The sequence below is a fragment of the Schistocerca cancellata genome, chromosome 8, assembly GCF_023864275.1.
Source record: "Schistocerca cancellata isolate TAMUIC-IGC-003103 chromosome 8, iqSchCanc2.1, whole genome shotgun sequence".
Lineage (NCBI taxonomy): Eukaryota > Metazoa > Arthropoda > Insecta > Orthoptera > Acrididae > Schistocerca > Schistocerca cancellata.
This window is the reverse complement of record NC_064633.1, coordinates 441,596,090-441,615,677: the sequence shown is the minus strand read 5'-3', so window position 1 is coordinate 441,615,677 and position 19,588 is coordinate 441,596,090. Positions and strand designations below refer to the sequence as shown.

Below are 19,588 nucleotides of genomic sequence, written 5' to 3'. Positions count from 1 at the left end.
CAATGCCTCACCATAACTCCGGACATGCTTTACAGTCCTGTTCACAACATTATTACTCGACTACAGCTACTGTTGAGTAATGATGGTGGACATATTGAGCATTTCCTGTAAAGATCATCATCTTTGCTTTGTCTTTGTTAATTATTGCTATTCTGATCAGATGAAGCGCCATCTGTCAGACATTTTTTGAACTTTTGTTTTTTTGGTTCTCATAAAACCCCATGTCAATCCAAGCATGTGTGTCAATTTGTACCTCTCTATCTACATTATTATGTGATTTATTCAGTTTCCTAATTTATACGGACTTTTGGATCACCCAGTACATATCTCAATGGCAGCATGTACAGCCCCCCCCCTCCCCCCACTCATCTAAATTACAAGCCTCCTATGCCAATGTACATGTTAAGTTATGTACTAATTGCATAGTCTTTCAGTTCTTAGTACCTTACAACCCTTTTGAGAACTAGCCGAACTAAGCAAAAACTTTCTGATCTAACCTTTATCAAATAGACTGTTAAACCATGGAGATATCTTTCGGCCCATTACATATTTTGTAACACACAAAATGTGGATCCTTGGTAGCAAATTACATGCCCAAATCAATTTAAACAGTGTTCTAACATAACGACTACTTTCATTTGGTAGAGCTATCAGTGCTTCTTAGCCATCTGTAGTGTATTGAAATTATCAGACTTAAATGACAAGTTCAGTTGCAGACCTAGTGCTCTATTTTTCAGATTATTAAACATAATAGAAGCCACAGGACTGGTTATGAGAAAGTTAGAAAAATATGACTAAGTGCACACAAGCAGTACTACTGAGGTAATTCAAAGCCCAACAAACTGACTTAACTCCAACACGTCCAGTTTTTACCCCTTGTCCTCAGCTTGTACCTATTGCACAGAATTTAACATTGGCCTTAATCGTGGGGAAAACTGTACAAAGAGCAACAAAATTACATGTAGATAAAATGGACTCCATTTGTCAGATGCATGAAGACAAATTGCTGTATTATATTCTACAGGTAAGGGCTTTATTAGTGTCAGACATTGCACTGTTATGTAGTTGCAAATTCAGCATCTTACATTACCTGTATTACAGCGGAGAGGGTTCTGAAAATTTAGGTACAAAAATTTTGTCACAGAAATTTTGCAATAAAACATGGTTATACTGCCATTTACAAACTAAATAACTTTTCAAAGTAAGATCTACTTCAGCAACTTAACCATTTATTGCTGCAACTGTAACTGTTGCCACAAACAGAAGTGATTGGTTTCCCCTCACATCAAAATAAAATTCTCCCTTTTTTTAATTTCTGGTAGTGAGTGAGCTAAAAATTTACTCATCAATGACTATTCTTTACATCACATGGCTGAACTTCATATACATTTGAATGATTAGTATTTACAACAGCTAAAACATTTCAGATTTCATAAGGTTGTGTATTACATGGTACACTATTTTTCACTGTTAGCTAAAAATTGTATAGAAATATATGTATTGGCCTGTAAGCCCAATAATTTTTTCTGTGAAAATACTAATTCCTACTTCAAAATATGTATGAGAGACTAGTACTAGCCCTAACATTACGAAATATGACACTAAGTGGTCATCAGAATGAAGCACTTACTGTCAGTTTAGTAAGGATTAATCAGATTAATTATGCTCTTGTGGATTAATTTTTCTGCTGATTTCTTCATTTTTCTTTTTCAAACAATCATTAAAATCCATACCCTAGCTCCCAAAATTAAAATATTTTTTGGTTTCATTTGACACTTGATAAGTGAACTACAGGTTCAGTTTAAATAATGATTCCAATCATCAGACTTATCACTCAGTTAACAGTTTGCAACCCACCGTTCAGATTCATCAGCAGCTTGCGAGGCTTCTGCTAGTTTCGCTGTAGCAGTGGCCAGGCGCTCTTCTGAGCGCTCCAGGTCCTCCTCCAGCAGTTGGATTCGGCGGTTTAGGGCAGCAACCTCACTTTCTGCCTGCAATGAACAAATAGATTCAAGAATTAATTTCACGACAGATGACCCAATAAACTGTCTGCAAGTTGTATTTAGATATTTGGGAATTTAATAACAATAAATATGATGACGTGTAAGAGAGCTTGCACTTCCAACTCTGCAAGATCACAGTCAACAGTATGTAAGTAATATTGTATTTCTACTAACACATTCTTTGACAAATAAAACTTCTTTCCCCACAATTGGTGAGTTATTTGACTAATTCCATGTGGCCCTTTTTTCAATGCTGAAACTACAAGTGCAATGATAGTTATTATAATGAAGATATTGGCCAATGATGTAATTGAATTGAAAGAGCGTGTAGAAGAAAATACGTAAGGAAGGAAGCAATTGTTGACAGTATAGCACTATAGTTCGCAATTTTGAAAAAAATGAAAACAGGTAGGTGGTGTACTGAAAAAAAAAAAAAAAAAAAAAAGGCAAATTAGAAACAGTGAATGAGCCAAGAACAAGAAATTCAATAAAGAGCAGCCTGAAATAGCAATGGCATCGTGGGTGAGTGGTCATGGTGTTGGACTGCCAAGTGGCCGAGCCATGTTCAAACGTTATGAACTGTCCATCTTGTCATTGAAATGGGCACTTTTTCTGTAGTCTCAGAAGTTGTCATAATATATATTAGTTATAGAATATGAGTCATGTGTAAGAATATGTTACCATCACAAGTAAATGTGATGAGTAGTGAGAGCATGCGAGATATACAGATATCACTATGAAATGTTAACAACAAACAGGTGTGAACTATCCAGAATGAAATTTTCACTCTGCAGCAGAGTGTGCGCTGAATTTAAACTTCCTGGAAGATTAAAACTGGGTGTCAGACTGAGACTCAAACTTGTGACTTTTGCTGCAGAGTGAAAATTTCATTCTACAAACATCCCCCAGGCTGTGGCTAAGCCATGTCTCCACAATATCCTTTCTTCCAGGAGTGCTAGTTCTGCAAGGTATGCAGGAGAGCTTCTGCGAAGTTTGGAAGGTAGGAGACGAGTACTGGCGGAATTAAGGCTTTGAAGACAGGTCACGAGTTGTGCTTGGGTAGCTCAGTTGGTGGAGCACTTGCCCACGAAGGCAAAGGTCCCGAGTTATGAGTCTTGGTCCGGCACACAGTTTTAATCTGCCAGGAAGTTTCAGGTGTGAACTATGTTGCAACAAAGGAATTCTAGAGTCAAAACTTTCAAAACGGAATGCAATTTCAAAAGTATTAAAAGTGTATGTTTTGACCGAGCACAAAGAAACTGTGTGATTGTGAAACTTGCATTCATTTGCTGCAGCTTATGTAACAAACTATTGTGTTATTTCCTTGGGAGTGATCACATCCACACGAACACCCATGTTGGGCAAGGAGGCTTACTCACTCAGTCACCCACCAGTTGTCCAAATTAGTTATTTCAATAGGAGATTCCTATAACATGACATGTACTATCACTAATGCCGCGTATGACACACCACGCATGTATTCCATTCGAGGATTCGGTTGACCTGTCATCAAGCATTTGCTGTTCCCATTCAAAAGCCACTTCCTTTCGGCTGCTAACAGTAGTTTTGCAGAATCAACTGTCATTATAGATCCCAATCTTACACTTCGCTGTTGCTAACTGACATCACACCACGACAGAGACAAATTTGAATAAAACGAACAGCAAAGGGGGGCAGATCAATTTGGCATGAGGGAGGATCTGAATCATCAACAGATCATGATTAAAAGTGAAAGAAGCAGTGACAGAAAAAATTCTGACCTTTGCAGTTACACACTGAACAAAATTAGAAATCTTTTAGAAAGAAGTTCAGGGATACCACAGTAGTATTATGGTGCTGACCTGTAACTTGCAAGCATAGGGGAAAAATACAGTTTTTATATACAATAGATGGCACGATGAATTTAAGAAAGCGAATAAAGAGCAGGGTAGTGTGGTGAAGTAGAGAAGCTACATATCTTTATAGACATTACTCAAAATATACGTAACAGTGGAGAAACAAACACATACAATCAACAACTGACTGTTTTATCAAAAATACAATACCCGATAAACAATTTTACGCCCATCAAAGAAATTTCGTATTTATGCTAAACCCGCCGGATGTAGTCTAGTTTTATTTCATCATTTTCTTCTGTGGTGGTTGACAATACTCTAATGATACGATTCGTTAGAGCCGTTTGGATATAGGATAAGAAATGGGCAACAAGCGTGCGGCACTGCACGGCAGACGCGATGCGACCCGACACGACAATCCTGTTTGTGGTACCGGTCCCCCTTCCCCCTCCCCCGGCGCGCAGGGCGCCAGACAGTCGCCTATCGACATGGGAACAGCTCACGCAGCCCCGGTGCGAGCCTTGTCGATAGACGCCGGCGAGCAGGAAACGCTCGGAGACACTACTGAAACTAGTTGCCACTTGACAGCGAGCTGGTGGTCTGCTCCCGTCAGGAATGGTTGCTGGCATTATCGGCTCCCGCAGTGTGGTCACTTTTGCTTTGCAGAACCGTGCACCTGCCAGTTCCCAAATAGGAAAATAACAGGACACACGAAAATTTCGCCACTTTCAAGAAAAAGGCAACTCCGGACCAATTAAAACTAAGAAGCGATTTTTGTCAAACTTACTAACGCTACAGGCATTATACCATAGGTTAATTTTAGAAGTTTCATGTGATTTTTTGTACATTGAGACTTCATAGTTTTTACACGTAGGAAATTGTCAAAATTTAATGTTTTTCGAAGCTTATTCACACTAAATCCAATGCGATAAAAAACTTCTGAAATCTCCGTTTCCGAGCAAGGTACTTTCAGTCCTATTTCAAGGAGTTCAGTACTTGACATACGACTTGATAAAGTAAGTCACATAAAAAATAACGTACTAAATGTCCTGTTTTACACCTTACTCGCACCACCAGATTGGCGAGTCGCTAACAGGTACCAGCTGCAATCATAAATTTTACGAGGGTTTAGTAATATAGGCTTAAAGCATCGCTGTGATGGTTGCCTGCAGACAGCTCTTGGTGCACCAAGGTAGCAATTCCAAAACAAACGTCAAAATGCCAATGAATTTAAATTAGACTACAGCCGCTAGTAGCTTCCGCGTGGTCCACATCAGCCGTACACGATTCGTTCCGTATCGTCTTCAAGGAAAATGTGATCTCACGTTAAATGTTTATCACAAAGTTGGATACATATTCCGAAGAAAATGTAATACGTATGTCCGTCCGTCCAAACTGATTGAAGTCTATGTGATTTTCCAAAATTGTTTCAGATCTGTCCAAAATGCACACGCACTTCCACTTCACATTGACTGTCAATACTCGAGTTCAGGTGCCGTACCCACGATCCCTTTTATGGTTTTCCTTCTGTGGAATTATCCGGTTCTCTCCATTTCATCCAAGTTAAATATGATCCATTTAGGCGCAGCATCACTGCCTTAAATACTGTCTCATTCAGCGGATCACCGATGGCTCAAATGAAGTAACTGACTGACAGATTGCAACGGCACGAGACAATGTTGCCGACGTGCAACAAGCAACACTTGACAAGGCTGTATGTATATACCTACAAAACAGCTAACATAGCGAGCACGTGGCGTTTGCGAGATGATGAATGGCTGACGGCTAGCCTGTATCACCGAACTTCACGGAACATCACAAAATTTTAATCTAAGCATAGGCACCTTACAGTTTAAAGATGCATTATTGCAAACACAAAGTTTGTTGATGGGTTAATTACTCAACATTTCAAACGACTCCGACAAATCGATGTTTTAACATCCCTATTTGACCAACTTAACTGAGCCACCAATAACACTAATAGAAACTGTATCCGGATAGCAGACTAACGTTCCATGTCATTAAGACAGGCCGCAGCTGAATTTGAAGTCATTCTAGCGGAAATCAGTCGCGAAACCTGTCGTTCACAGGGTGAAACGATTATTCCGTCTTTCACTTAACTATTCAGCAAGAACAGGTTTATTTCAAAACACTCGCTGTAACATCCTATGAGTAAAATTGAAGTCGTTTCGCCTTCATCTGATACGCTACAGATACTACAAACACGACGTCAAAAGAGCTTTAAGTGTCCATTGCCGCAGATAGTACTGAAATCCTAGCATTTTATTTACAGCTGGCAAAGATCGCGTAAGCAGATGCTGTGGATCGCTCTGCCCAAACAAAATTCCATATCGAGCGCGCGTGCACACATCTCAACTCGCTCCAATGACCGATCCCGGCAGGCCGCAAAGGCGAATTAAGGGCAAGCGGCAGTTGGGAGCATGGTCGTGCAATAAAGGAAGAGCAGTAAGTTTGCGTGGGCCGCGGTACAAGCTCTACACTTTTGGTGTCTGACACTACTCGCTCTGCCAGAAGGAGGTAGGATCAGTCATCCCAATGATGAGATTATAGTCAGTAATTTCACCCAACATTTATTCACAAAAGAGAAGGAAAACTACATCAAGGAAACACTATGGTTTTGTGGGAGCAACTTTCAAAATTTAGCCTACAAAATTATTCAAACTAACTTTGTCGGAGCACAGTTTACACTGCGATGGACATAAGGATTCCAACTCCCACAAGAAGATGGTTGCTGGTTGGGGACATGGAGCTGTACTTTTCTTCTGTGCCACCACTTTCGTATGCAGATTTGCTGTTAAATTAATGCGACAGGCGTTTTGAAATAATGTGACAGCTTGTATATTGCTTCAGAGTATCGGGCAGTGGTCACATCTTAAGTGGTGTTCTGTAACGGTGATAGTCCGCGGCCCAATTGCCATTCATCACTGCAACTATTTGTGCTACAACCTTCAAATTTTTCACGGTAACTAGAAATAATGTACGGGAGGAACGGAGGAAGAAAGCTTAGTCCTATCGACGAGCTAACACAATCTATGACTAATATGGAGAAGGAAACCGACTGTGCCTTTTCAAAGGTAAATATCCTTGCAACCACTTTAGACGAGACGGACAGACGGAAAACCGATGTCTGGAACTGGATTTGAGCCGCTCTGCTCAGGAATAAGAGTGCCACACCACCTGGTAAAAATTTAAGGAGAACAAAAGCCAACGATCCTCTGACTGCATGTAAGAATGACAAAACACCCGTTGAAAGTAAGGCGTGCTAGGTCAACGATACAGACCGAAGAAGGTAACAGGTAGAAGAAAGAATAACAATCTGCCTATCAAGATTGGGAACGATACCTTGGAGGAGGGGGAGGGAGATACAGGGTGTTTCAAAAATGACCGGTATATTTGAAACGGCAATAAAAACTAAACGAGCAGCGATAGAAATACACCGTTTGTTGCAATATGCTTGGGACAACAGTACATTTTCAGGCGGACAAACTTTCGAAATTACAGTAGTTACAATTTTGTACAACAGATGGCGCTGCAAGTGATGTGAAAGATGTAGAAGACAACGCAGCCTGTGGGTGCGCCATTCTGTACGTCGTCTTTCTGCTGTAAGCGTGTGCTGTTCACAACGTACAAGTGTGCTGTAGACAACATGGTTTATTCCTTAGAACAGAGGAGTTTTCTGGTGTTGGAATTCCACCGCCTAGAACACAGTGTTGTTGCAACAAGACGAAGTTTTCAACGGAGGTTTAATGTAACCAAAGGACCGAAAAGCGATACAATAAAGGATCTGTTTGAAAAATTTTAACGGACTGGGAACGTGACGGATGAACGTGCTGGAAAGGTAGGGCGACCGCGTACAGCAACCACAGAGGGCAACGCGCAGCTAGTGCAGCAGGTGATCCAACAGCGACCTCGGGTTTCCGTTCGCCGTGTTGCAGCTGCGGTCCAAATGACGCCAACGTCCACGTATCGTCTCATGCGCCAGAGTTTACACCTCTATCCGTACAAAATTCAAACGCGGCAACCCCTCAGCGCCGCTACCATTGCTGCACGAGACACATTCACTAACGATATAGTGCACAGGATTGATGACGGCGATATGCATGTGGGCAGCATTTGGTTTACTGACGAAGCTTATTTTTACCTGGACGGCTTCGTCAATAAACAGAACTGGCGCATATGGGGAACCGAAAAGCCCCATGTTGCAGTCCCATCGTCCCTGCATCCTCAAAAAGTACTGGTCTGGGCCGCCATTTCTTCCAAAGGAATCATTGGCCCATTTTTCAGATCCGAAACGATTACTGCATCACGCTATCTGGACATTCTTCGTGAATTTGTGGCGGTACAAACTGCCTTAGACGACACTGCGAACACCTCGTGGTTTATGCAAGATGGTGCCCGCCCACATAGACATAAACCCCTGTGACTTCTTTCTGTGGGGACACTTGAAAGACCAGGTGTACCGCCAGAATCCAGAAACAATTGAACAACTGAAGCAGTACATCTCATCTGCATGTGAAGCCATTCCGCCAGACACGTTGTCAAAGGTTTCGGGTAATTTCATTCAGAGACTACGCCATATTATTGCTACGCATGGTGGATATGTGGAAAATATCGTACTATAGAGTTTCCCAGACCGCAGCGCTATCTGTTGTTGAAAATTGTAACTACTGTAATTTCGAAAGTTTGTCTGCCTGAAAATGTACTGTTGTCCCAAGCATATTGCAACAAACGGTGTATTTCTATCGCTGCTCGTTTAGTTTTTATTGCCGTTTCAAAAATACCGGTCATTTTTGGAACACCCTGTATCAAGAACTAGATTAAAGCTCTCTTCAATAGACAAGCTCAACATATATCAGATATTGTTATGGAAACGAGGAAGAAGTTTCTAAAAGTGGAAATCTAGAACACAAAAAGCTGTGAACAGATACGTTCAATACTCATCAAGATTAAAAGCTATTTCACAGCAGTAAAGAAAGGCATTCCGTAGCGCAGCAGTTCCTAGCCGGGAGTAATTACCCCCTCAGGGGTAAAATTAAATTTTGTGGGAAATAAAAACAGAGGGGTTCGATTGTGATTATCACGGAACTACATTTATTTTCCAAAGATCTTTACTAGTATCACTATTTCATAATACTGCAATACTGATTACGAATAATTACATTTTTCTCAAATACCAGCATTAATGCGCGACACAATGTGGTGTTTCAAGCTTCTGAAATGAATGTATGAACACCCACTACACATATACTTCGTACTTTCTACCATGCATATGTGGCAGTAAAACTTAAACATGTATGTCTCATATGCGTAAGTATTACACGAAATGCCTTCTCTGAGCTGTAGGTAGTTCCTGAAATTAAACAGAAATTGCTTCATTACTCATTTCGTATCAGACACGCGAACTAATTGACAGGACAACACAGCGCTAACTATGCTACGACTACTACACTGCTGTAGAGCATACACACTATTACTGTAATTATTAGCGGCAGGGATCACACACACAGCATTAGCAGCCTGAAGTCTTCCACTTGAGTAAGAAGTCGCACGTTTAACAAATGTTTTCCCTCAGTGTGGATAGTCACCTTTGTTTTCTGAGTAGTTTGTGTAGTTCTTGGTTTATCTTTCGCCATTAATTGGCCGCTGTGGTTGTGGTCGGATAGGAGAGCCGGGGCGGGGATTTACTAGCTGCCTGCTACTTGCACTCAGTGGTAATGGCTTCATAAAGGTCGGGAACCACTGCAGTAGAGTAATCTCAGACGTCTGGAATGTAAGCGTATCACTAAGTCGATGGAGGTGAAACACCTCCCTGTTCGAGTTCCTGAAACTTCAATGAAGCAGTCGCAATGATTAGAACGAGACACTGTCTTGGGGAGAGCTTAAAATCATTGTCCGACCATTCGGGTTTATGGTCGCTTTACGTGTTGTCCGCTGCCAGATACGCAGCCAACGACGGAGAAAAGTCACACACGGAGAAAAGAGTCACACACGGAGAAAAGAGTCACACACGGAGAAAAGAGTCACATAAAAGAAGGTTGTATACATGGAAGAAGCCTGGAGATACTGACAGGTTTCAGATAGATTATATAATGGTAAGACAGAGATTTAGGAACCAGGTTTTAAATTGTAAGACATTTCCAGGGGCAGATGTGGACTCTGACCACATTCTATTGGTTATGACCTGTAGATTAAAACTGAAGAAACTGCAAAAAGGTGGGAATTTAAGGAGATGGGACCTGGATAAACTGACTAAACCAGAGGTTGTACAGAGTTTCAAGGAGAGCATAAGGGAACGATTGAGAGGAATGGGGGAAAGAAATACAGTAGAAGAAGAATGGGTAGGTTTGAGGGATGAAGAAGTGAAGGCAGCAGAGGATCAAATAGGTAAAAATACGAGGGCTAGTAGAAATCCTCGGGTAACAGAAGAAATATTGAATTTAAATGTAAGGGTGTAAAGGCTTATCTCACAAGGGGTAAGATAGATACTGCCTACAGGAAAATTAAACAGACCTTTGGAGAAAAGAGAACCACTTGTACGAATATCAAGAGCTCAGATGGAAACCCAGTTCTAAGATACAAGGGCGATGTACATGAGGACAATATTATGGAAATGGAAGAGGATGTAGATGAAGATGAAATGGGAGACACGATACTGCGTGAAGAGTTTGACAGAGCACTGAAAGACCTGAGTTTAAACAAGGACCCGGGAGTAGATAACATTCCACTGGAACTACTGACGGCCTTGGGAGAGCCAGTCCTGACAAAACTCTACCACCTGGCGAGCAAGATGTATGAGACAGGCGAAATACCATCAGACTTCAAGAAGAATATAATTCCAATCCCAAAGAAAGCAGGTGTTGACAGATGTGAAAATTACCGAACTATCAGTTTAATTAGTCACAGCTGCAAAATACTAACACGAATTCTTTACAGACGAATGGAAAAACTAGTAGAAGCCGACCTTGGGGAAGATCAGTTTGGACTCCGTAGAAATATTGGAACACTTGAGGCAATACTGACCCTACGGCTTATCTTAGAAGCTAGATTAAAGAAAGGCAAACCTACGTTTGTTTCTAGCATTTGTAGACTTAGAGAAAGTTTTTGACAATGTTGACTGGAATACTCTCTTTCAAATTCTGAAGGTGTCAGGGGTAAAATATTGGGAGCGAAAGGCTATTTACAATTTGTATAGAAACCAAATGGCAGTTATAAGTGTTGAGGGGCATGAAAGGGAAGCAGTGGTTGGGAAGGGAGTGAGACAGGGTTGTAGCCTCTCCCCGATGTTATTCAATCTGTATATTGAGCAAGCAGTAAAGGAAACAAAAGAAAAATTCGGGGTAGGTATTAAAATCCACGGAGGAGAAATAAAAACTTTGAGATTCGCCGATGACATTGTAATTCTGTCAGAGACAGCAAAGGACTTGGAAGAGCAGTTGAACGGAATGGATAGTGTCTTGAAGGCAGGATATAAGGTGAACAACAAAAGCAAAACGAGGATAATGGAATGTAGTCGAATTAAGTTGGGTGATGCTGAGGGAATTCGATTAGGAAATGAGACAAAGTAGTAAAGGAGTTTTGCTATTTGGGGAGCAAAATAACTGATGGTCCAAGTAGAGAGGATATAAAATTTAGACTGGCAATGGGAAGGAAAGCGTTTCTGAAGAAGAGAAATTTGTTAACATCGAGTATAGATTTAAGTGCTAGGAAGTCGTTTCTGAAAGTATTTGTATGGAGTGTAGCCATGTATGGAAGTGAAACATGGACGATAACTTGTTTGGACAAGAAGAGAATAGAAGCTTTCGAAATGTGGTGCTACAGAAGAATGCTGAGATTAGGTGGGTAGATCACATAACTAATGAGGTGTGGAATAGGATTGGGGAGAAGAGAAGTTTGTGGCACAACTTGACTAGAAGAAGGGATCGGTTGGTAGGACATGTTCTGAGGCATCAAGGGATCACCAATTTAGTATTGGGAGGGCAGCGTGGAGGGTAAAAATCGTAGAGGGAGACCAAGAGATGAATACACCAAGCAGATTCAGGAGGATGTAGGTTGCAGCAGGTACTGGGAGATGATGAAGCTTGCGGAGGACAGAGTAGCATGGAGAGCTGCATCAAACCAGTCTCAGGACTGAAGACCACAACAACAACACGGAGGAAAGAGTGTCGTCGCAAATTTTTGTACAGTAGCAGGAAGAGTGCCAAAACATACTAAATAAATATCCCAACCAGTGGAGTCTGAGCGCGTTGCGTGAGCACGGGATCGTTCAAAGGTCATTTTTTAAAATGTTTTTCTTGAATAACTGAGATCGGGGCTTCTGACGAAAGTTTTTCCCAATACAAAATTTAATTACATTAAATTTTCTGTTAAAAAATTCCTATTTTTGCTCTCTAATAGTTTCCACGTTGTGGGGATGGAAAATCGCAATTATTAAAAATGTTTCAATGGTCTAGAATTGTTTGTTGTTAAATGGACACTCTTTAGAACAAATATTAAATGTTTCACGTGTAAGTGTACTAGAGCCGTATTAAGAGAGAAATTGTGTCCTCGAGGTGTAAAAGCATGCTGTGGGAGCGGGTGGAGGATAGAAGAGCGAGAGCACTGTATGTCGCCGGATTGTGGTCATTCGCTCGCCTCTCCATAGGTCTGCAAACTCAGGAGCGAGCAAGTGATTCCCCACTGTCTATCGCATTATGTCACGAGAAACAACTACCGGGTATGTTACAAAGTTATACGGACCCTCCATGACATGCCTTATTTATCACTTGTGACGCAGTGTGCAGACATGCCAGGGGACTATTTTCCACAAAGTGCAGGAACACTACCCGGGATACAGATATGAGTTACTAATAATATAGCGCAAGAAAGGAATATGGAGAGGACTAAGTAAATCTCTGAACACTGCCCTACGCCCCTAGAGGGAAAGTATATTCCCTTATATAGTGGAGTTACTTTCAGTTTAGTAAGTGAGTACTTACTTGCAGTTGTTAAGCGAGCTATTATGCGAAAAGCTGAACAGTGGGAGGTGTCAACTGGCTACCTCACAGAAGAGCTTCTCCCTAGAGCAACAAGCTGTCAATATGTATTCGACAATGTGCTGTCAAAGACAAGACAGTAACATGTACCAATCCTTTTCCTTTCCCACTTGACACCACCATCCGAACACTTCTGAGTCATTGTTTACAGGAACGTATTTCAATGAAAGGTCACTTAACTGCAAATTCGTATTGATTTAATTAACCGAAAATAACTAATATAAGAGAGCGTGTAGAGAAGTTATTTTGTCGTAACAACTGGATAGGAAATACTACAGAGGTATAGTCAGTCCGTAAACCAAAAAGCTGGCAGATGACATTGTGGAGAAGATGCCTTTCAACAGCATTACAGCTGTCGTGGATGATGACATCCAATTTACATTCTAGCAATGTAGAATAGTGTGCTGAAATTAACGTAGATTCTACCGCCCATATGCGTGTCTTGCGTTAGTATTATTAGTAAACTCATATCTGTATCTCATCCAGTGTAAACGTAATTCGTGGCGAACAGAACCCCTCTCCCAAGAACGTCTGCACACGGTGTCGCCACTGATTCGTAAAGCGTGCTGGGGAGGTTCGGTGTAAATTTGTGCAAAACCCTGTCATTGCTTCTTCTGACTTAGTAGCGTAGATAGTGGGGAATGACCTGCTCGATCTTCAGTTCGCAGACCTATGAAGTGCGGCGACCTATCTTCCCTTGCACTTCTACTCTCCACCCTATTACACCTCCGGAGCAAAATGTATCCCTTAATATAGCTCTACAGCACTTTAATGAGGTACACACAATATTAGTACTTAACCACTTCAATTAACGGTAAACATTATTAAATAAATATGTAAACATGAATTTTATGCAATTAAAACAATTGCAATTTTTCCATCTCCTCCAACATGGAACCTATTAGTCCTACAAAACGAAACAAAAAATGATTATGACCTTTTTGGAGGAAATTTAATGTGATTTAATTTTGTACTGCGAAGGATTTTTGTTTGAACCGCGATTTTCGAAACTTTCATGAAAAACAAATAACGACCTGGAAGTGCCCCCTGACCCCCAGGCTCACACCTCTGGAGTCGGGATTTTTAATACTTTTTTTTAATTATTAAGTCACCATTCTTCTCATTGGCTTGATGCTGCCCACCATGAATTCCTCTCCTCCGCTAACCTTTTCAACTCAGATTAGCACTTGCAACCTAAGTTCTCAATTATTTGTTTGATCTGTTCCAATCTCTGCCTTCCCCTGCAGTTTTTACCCGCTTCAGCTCCTCATAGTATAATTGAAATTATTCCCCGAGGACTTAATCCATTCCTATTATCATGTCCCTTCTTGTCAATGCTTTCGGTATGTTCTTCGTCGATTCTGCGGAGAAGCGCCTCATTCCTTATCAGTCCTCCCATTTCCAACGTTCTTCCGCAGCACCCCGTCTCAAATGCTTCATCTTTTCTGTTCCGACTTTACCACAGCCCGTGAGTAAATACAATACAATGCTCGCTCAAAACTCACATTCTCAAACTTCTTCCTCATATTAAGGCCATGTTTTATACTAATTTCTTCTTTTGGCCAGAAACGTCCTCCCTCCTAACAATGTACAAAAATTTGCGACTACACAATTTTTCCCCTAACTTTTCCTTCGTTGACAGGACTATAAGGGGCGTATCAAGAGGAAAGTGCACTGTGCGCTTTCAAAACAGCAGCTAAGTCCTAGCGAAAAATATCAGCCGTCTAACTGTACGCGTTGCAAGTGGGCAATTCTTGGCGGTTCATGCTACAGCAGCGAAGTCAGCTGACAACATACACCGACAAGCTTTTGAGTCTTCTGGCGCGCCAAAAAATTACTGTCTTGATAAATCACCTAAGCGAGAACGGGAGGGACAACTTAACTTGTATGTGCGTACTACCTCTCATTATCTACCATTTTCTATGTGAAAACAGTTCACGCAAAAAGTAACAAGTTTTCGCTGGAACTGCGCCTATTGTTCAACAACCACAGCGCAATATGTTACGAATCCTTACATAAAAATCTTTCTGTACTACTTGGACCACGACTGCATACTGAAAGCCTGACAGTTAACTGGACTCCTGTTAACATATGAATCAAATGCAAAATGCGAAGATAAGGGATTTGTCTGACGTGTCTGCAGGAAACTGTTCAACCGCAGGCGGATGTTCGTTCTTCCTGTCCGGCATCGAGCGAGGAGAATGGAGAGCGTATATAAGGAGGTCCCGCTTAAAATCGAATATAACGGGAACAGGCAACATACACTACAGCACAAACGTGTTATTGCCATATTTCACTAAAATGTTGGAAGGTTTAGCTCGCCTTTCTGTTAGGTGGTGGTCTGTCAGAAAAAGCACTGTTTAGTTTCAAAAAGACTGCGGTAGAGTTTTCTGGACAAGGAGATTTAAAGTTTTCACTTATATTCGGATTTTTCGGCAAAATGAGAGAAAATGTCTGGTAAGAATTTGTATCTCCGGCCGCAGTCTAACAAATAGAAGACAAGAGGGGTCGTTTAAGCCTACATTTTAAAATCAGCAAGGGAAACTTTCATAATTCCGAAACCTAGCAGAGAATTATCGAGGCGTTATGACGATACTCTCCCAAACCAGGAGGAATACAATTTGGCTGTAGCGAAACTCTTTCACGCACTTGAGAAATAGGGTGATGAATCATGGAATTAGTTCACTCACGTTAAGCTCAAAGTAACTTGCTCATTTAAGTCTCTTAATGACATTTGTTATAGACACCTGAAGACAAATGGATATACTAACTGAATTCTGCATGCTGTGAACCGGAATATTAATATGCGTAAGTACTTTTCTCGGCGTCATAAAAGCCACTACGTGACTACGAAACGAAGCACCTATGTATGAAACTGATCGATTATGAAGTTCCACCTGACCATGGAAATTAAGATTCCCTGTTTCTTCAGTGAGGAAAATTCGCAGCGGTACATATGACATTTGTTGCTATAGTCCGTTTAAAACTATTTTATAGTTGACGCTTGTCACTTGCCGCAATATTGTTGCCACATCGCCCGCTGGCTACCGCTCGCTTATAGGTATAGACCGATCCACGAACGATGACGGATCGCGCAGCTCGGGATACGAACGGGATACTTTGTTGCCGGTTCCCATGGACGGTTGCGGTAAGCGCGTACACGTGCTCTGTGCTTGAAGAAAGCATGTATGCTGCAAATTACGTCTCATTTGCTTGTGCAGACTTTGTTGGTAACCACCACCATCTGCCGTGACAACGCACGTTGGCTACAACATTCACAGCAGAACTCTGAGAACATTAATGAACACTCACGCGCTGTCGGAGAATGCGTGACGTAGATGCGCACAATAGGCGTAAATTTGACCGCCATCGTTCATGACCAAGTATAACACACGAATACGGGGAGTCACATCACATACTGGTAATATCTAACGCAGAGCAGTATCGGAAGTGGCCACCGCGAGCTGTCAAATGCGAGATGCTCTATCGGCAGCTGATTTTACATGACCAGTGACCGAACTGCGGCACGAGATGCGTTTTGTATCCCTGAATTTAGAGTTATGTCCTAAACTAGCCACAACCTCGTAATGTGCTATGTACCCGAGAAATCAGTCTTCGAAAACCTGCGGGAGAACTAAAATCAAGATAGCTCTGATCATGGCTATTAAAGCTAACCTCTACGAGGAAACTAAAGATAGAAAAAGTTTCAGCGCTAGAAGCGTACTAATTTCTCGCTGTCACTGGTTATCAGAAACTTACTCTCACTGGCTACCATCCGACGAGCAGTCCTCGTTGGTACTTTGTTGCAGATTATAGGCGACAAGCAGATTCCAAACGAAAAAAGAATGGCAGTAAGAATAAGACCAATAAAAAAGAATACGATGATGAAAATGACGCAGTGAAGTACTAGAAATAAATTACATTTAAACCTATTAACTGAATAAAAATAACGAAATTCTTGCTTACATTCAAAAATTCTGCTGTATTTGACGAGATGCGATCCTACGACCCTCTACACCGCAAGTTATTACGCAAACCATTCGGCTACGCCACTATGTTAGACGATTATATTTATAATTCTGGTGACCCACTCTCAACGAATTAGAGCCTTCAGAAATTCGGATTCACGCAATGTCGTGAGAAGCTTATTTAAGCCGATCTAAATAAAAAGGCAAAACCAGTTTTTCGGGATACGAACAGATCAAGAAAGCCGCACATGGAACTGGAAGTGACCTAATCAACTGTTGCAGTCCAGTTCGGCAACGGCGAACGGTTATGGATGACGTTGAGCGCTGTGATTGGAGGAAACCAGATCCGAAGCATGAAGAGTCGACTATCTAGTAATTTTAATGGGACAATAGAAACCTCGTTGTAGAACGGTCAATCCAGGCAATTTTATGGAATGAGATGCGATATGTTTCGCCACCCTCGCATTGTAGCTTATTGAACGTGTTTTATCTCGTCCATAGCAATGGGTACTATAGACCACCACCAGTTTAAAAAAGTGGCTGCTTTCTGTTATCACTTGCTAAGCGATGATTGTGAAATGCGTGTGAGGTGCGCCAAAATCAAGTACTGAGCCGAAAAGTAGTAGTGAATTTGGAACTACTTTTTTTTTGTAATTGTCTTCAACTGGGTCACGTTTAACAGTTGTACGTCAGCAAATTATTCACAAACTGATCTGTATGTGATATTCGTGAAGACTCGTAACCAGTGTTGTTAAAAAAATGTATGTTGCAACTCGTGCGCTATCTTTCGAAGAAGTACGTAAGCAAAGCCCTTCGTGAACTATCGTCTTCAGCAGCAGAATGGCTACCGAGGGTAGAGCGGCGAGGCTGCCCCTAAACGGCAATGGTGCGGTAAATTACAGCAGCCGGAAGCCCCCGGAAATAATTAAGGGAGCCGAGGCGTCGCTCGCATCCGCCGGTGTCGCGATCGAATGGACTGGACACAATGCGCATTCGCCGGCTGCGACGCTCCGCTCTGCACACAACGCTGGAGATGCAGCAGTAGACAGGTTTCGCGGCTCAATTCTCTTGAGCAGTCTGAATATCGACCACGTTTAGGAAGCGCAGCAGCCGGTCGCAATTTGTCTCTAAATATTTATTTTTCAATGATTTAAAATGTAAGTCATCCTTGTAGGGCGATTTCCAGATGATGGTATTCACAGTTTTTTAATAACTTAGTAAAGATCTGGGAGAGACTGAAGTGGTTTGAAATTAACTTATGAGAAGAAAAATCATCAGGGACGGAGCATAATCTCAGTTGACGAAGGAACTCACCCACGTCCTTTTCCAAATGAACCATCTCGGCAAATTGCCGTTAGCTATTTATGGAAACTGGAGGATCTAAATCTCGATAGCCGAACGGGAATTTGAATCGCCCCTTTCTCGAATGCCAGTCCAGTGCCTTACCATTGCGCCAACTCTCTCAGTGACCGCTATATGTGCAGCATCCACCCAAACATTCCTCAGGATATAAAAGACAAACCCACATTACAAGAGATGACAAATTTCGCTTATGTTAAAAGAGCAGAAAAACTACACTAAGAATCCGTGAAGAAGCTGCCAGTAAACCCTCTCCTATTATTCAAAATTCCACAGGACTTGGCATTATTGTGGCCCTCGGACTGCCTAGACTTTGATGACCTAGCACAACTTTAATAAAGCTTCGATTCGGCAACAGCCTTTAAGTAGGTTCCAAACTCCACAAAGCTTCTCTCGCAGTAACTTCTCTCCGCTGACTCTAAACCATCAAATTACAGCCAAGCATTTATTTCTGTGTGTGCATTTACCATGAGAGCTACTGGCAGATTACAGCTGCAATTCTGCTGGAGAGCCACGCAGAGATGCCTACTTACGGTAATTTCTCTAATATAAATTTGGAACATGTTCTTTGAAAAAACTAAGTGCTCATTTGTATTTGAAAGTTGTCCGTTTTACTGTACCACAACGGTTGTACAGTCCACAGACCATTTTTGATATACTTATCAATGTAGGGCGCAAATATTCTGTGCTTATGTACATAAAACCAGTCTGAGAAGTTCACAGCAGTGGTGGTTTCATGTACAATGTCTAATGTGTTCCAATACTTTTCAGTATGAGGATGTTACTTGTACGAGATGTCGCATAACTAATGTGAGACCCGCACTCACTCTCGACCTTAAGTTTTGTTCCACAAAGGTTTTTTATGTTCTTGCCTCTTTAGTAGGCATGTTTACGATGGGCGGTAAGCTCCAAGCACGAAATTTCAATCCTTCTGCATTAAAGCATACTACCTACATTCTCAGGACGAATTCTCTTTTACGTCAAGAATTTTCTAAAAGTTCAGGGATAATACCCTTAACAGTTATGGCATCTAATGAAGGGGGTACCCTATATGAAACAGGAAATGATCACATTGCTACTATCCCTTCCTACTGTTAACAGAATTAATAGTAATGAAATGGCTCTGAGCACTATGGGACTTAACTTCTAAGGTCATCAGTCCCCTAGAACTTAGAACTACTTAAACCTAACTAACCTAAGGACATCACACACATCCAATCCTGAGGCAGGATTCGAACCTGCGACCGTAGCGGCCACGCGGTTCCAGACTGTAGCGCCTTTAACCGCTTGGCCACAGAATTAATAGTGTTGCGCCTTTAAAAACTGCTCGTATGGAATTGATGGCTTATAACCTCAGACTGAGATGCTGC

The 19,588-nt window shown here is 41.6% G+C and overlaps 1 protein-coding gene across 17 annotated transcripts in view; it reads right to left on the bottom strand.

Moving 5' to 3' along the window:
* The window catches only part of LOC126095755 (tropomyosin), a 163,189-nt gene that overhangs the window by 30,016 nt on the left and 113,585 nt on the right, over positions 1-19,588 (bottom strand). For all 17 annotated transcript variants that reach the window (XM_049910546.1, XM_049910545.1, XM_049910541.1 and 14 more), the window contains one exon: positions 1,858-1,991. In XM_049910546.1, the coding sequence (XP_049766503.1) occupies positions 1,858-1,991 (134 nt within the window). The remainder of the gene's footprint in view (positions 1-1,857; positions 1,992-19,588) is intronic.